A 492-nucleotide genomic window follows, 5' to 3' on the forward strand; every position below is an offset into this window, starting at 1 on the left:
GGGCTCACACCCCGCAACGACAGCAGCAAAGAGGGAGCCAGAATCTCCAGCAGCAATTCGCTGCACAGTATAACACCTGGATATGCTGCAGCAGCAGCAGCAGCAGCAGCAGCAGCAGCAGCAGCAGCAGGAGCAATGGCAGCAGCAGCAATAGCAGCAGCAGCAGAAGAAGCAGCAGCAGCAGCAGCAGCAACAGAAAAATAATATTGGCGATAGCTGTAGAACAACACGGAGACGCCTCTGTAGCAAGTCAGCAGCAGCAACAGCAACAGCAGCAGCAGCAGCAGCAGCAGAAGCAGCTACAACAGTAGCAACAACAGCAGCAGTAACACCAACAGCAGCAACAGCAGCAACAGCAGCATTATCCACAGCAGCAACAGCAACAGCAGCAGCAGCAGCAACAGCAGCAACAAACGCACAACCACCACCACCACCACCACCACCACCACCACCACCGCCACCACCACCACCACCAACAGCAGCAGCAGCAGC

General features: G+C 56.3%; 1 protein-coding gene across 1 annotated transcript in view; it reads left to right on the forward strand.

Annotated features, from left to right (window-relative positions):
• The window catches only part of EMH_0038050 (uncharacterized protein), a gene marked incomplete at both ends in the record, with an annotated part of 1,079 nt that overhangs the window by 135 nt on the left and 452 nt on the right, over nt 1-492 (forward strand). The window contains one exon of the mRNA XM_013495239.1: nt 1-67. Coding sequence (XP_013350693.1) covers nt 1-67 — 67 coding nt within the window. The remainder of the gene's footprint in view (nt 68-492) is intronic.

Source organism: Eimeria mitis, genomic scaffold (genome assembly GCF_000499745.2).
Source record: "Eimeria mitis Houghton genomic scaffold, Emh_scaff1486, whole genome shotgun sequence".
In the NCBI taxonomy this organism is placed as follows: Eukaryota; Apicomplexa; class Conoidasida; order Eucoccidiorida; family Eimeriidae; genus Eimeria; species Eimeria mitis.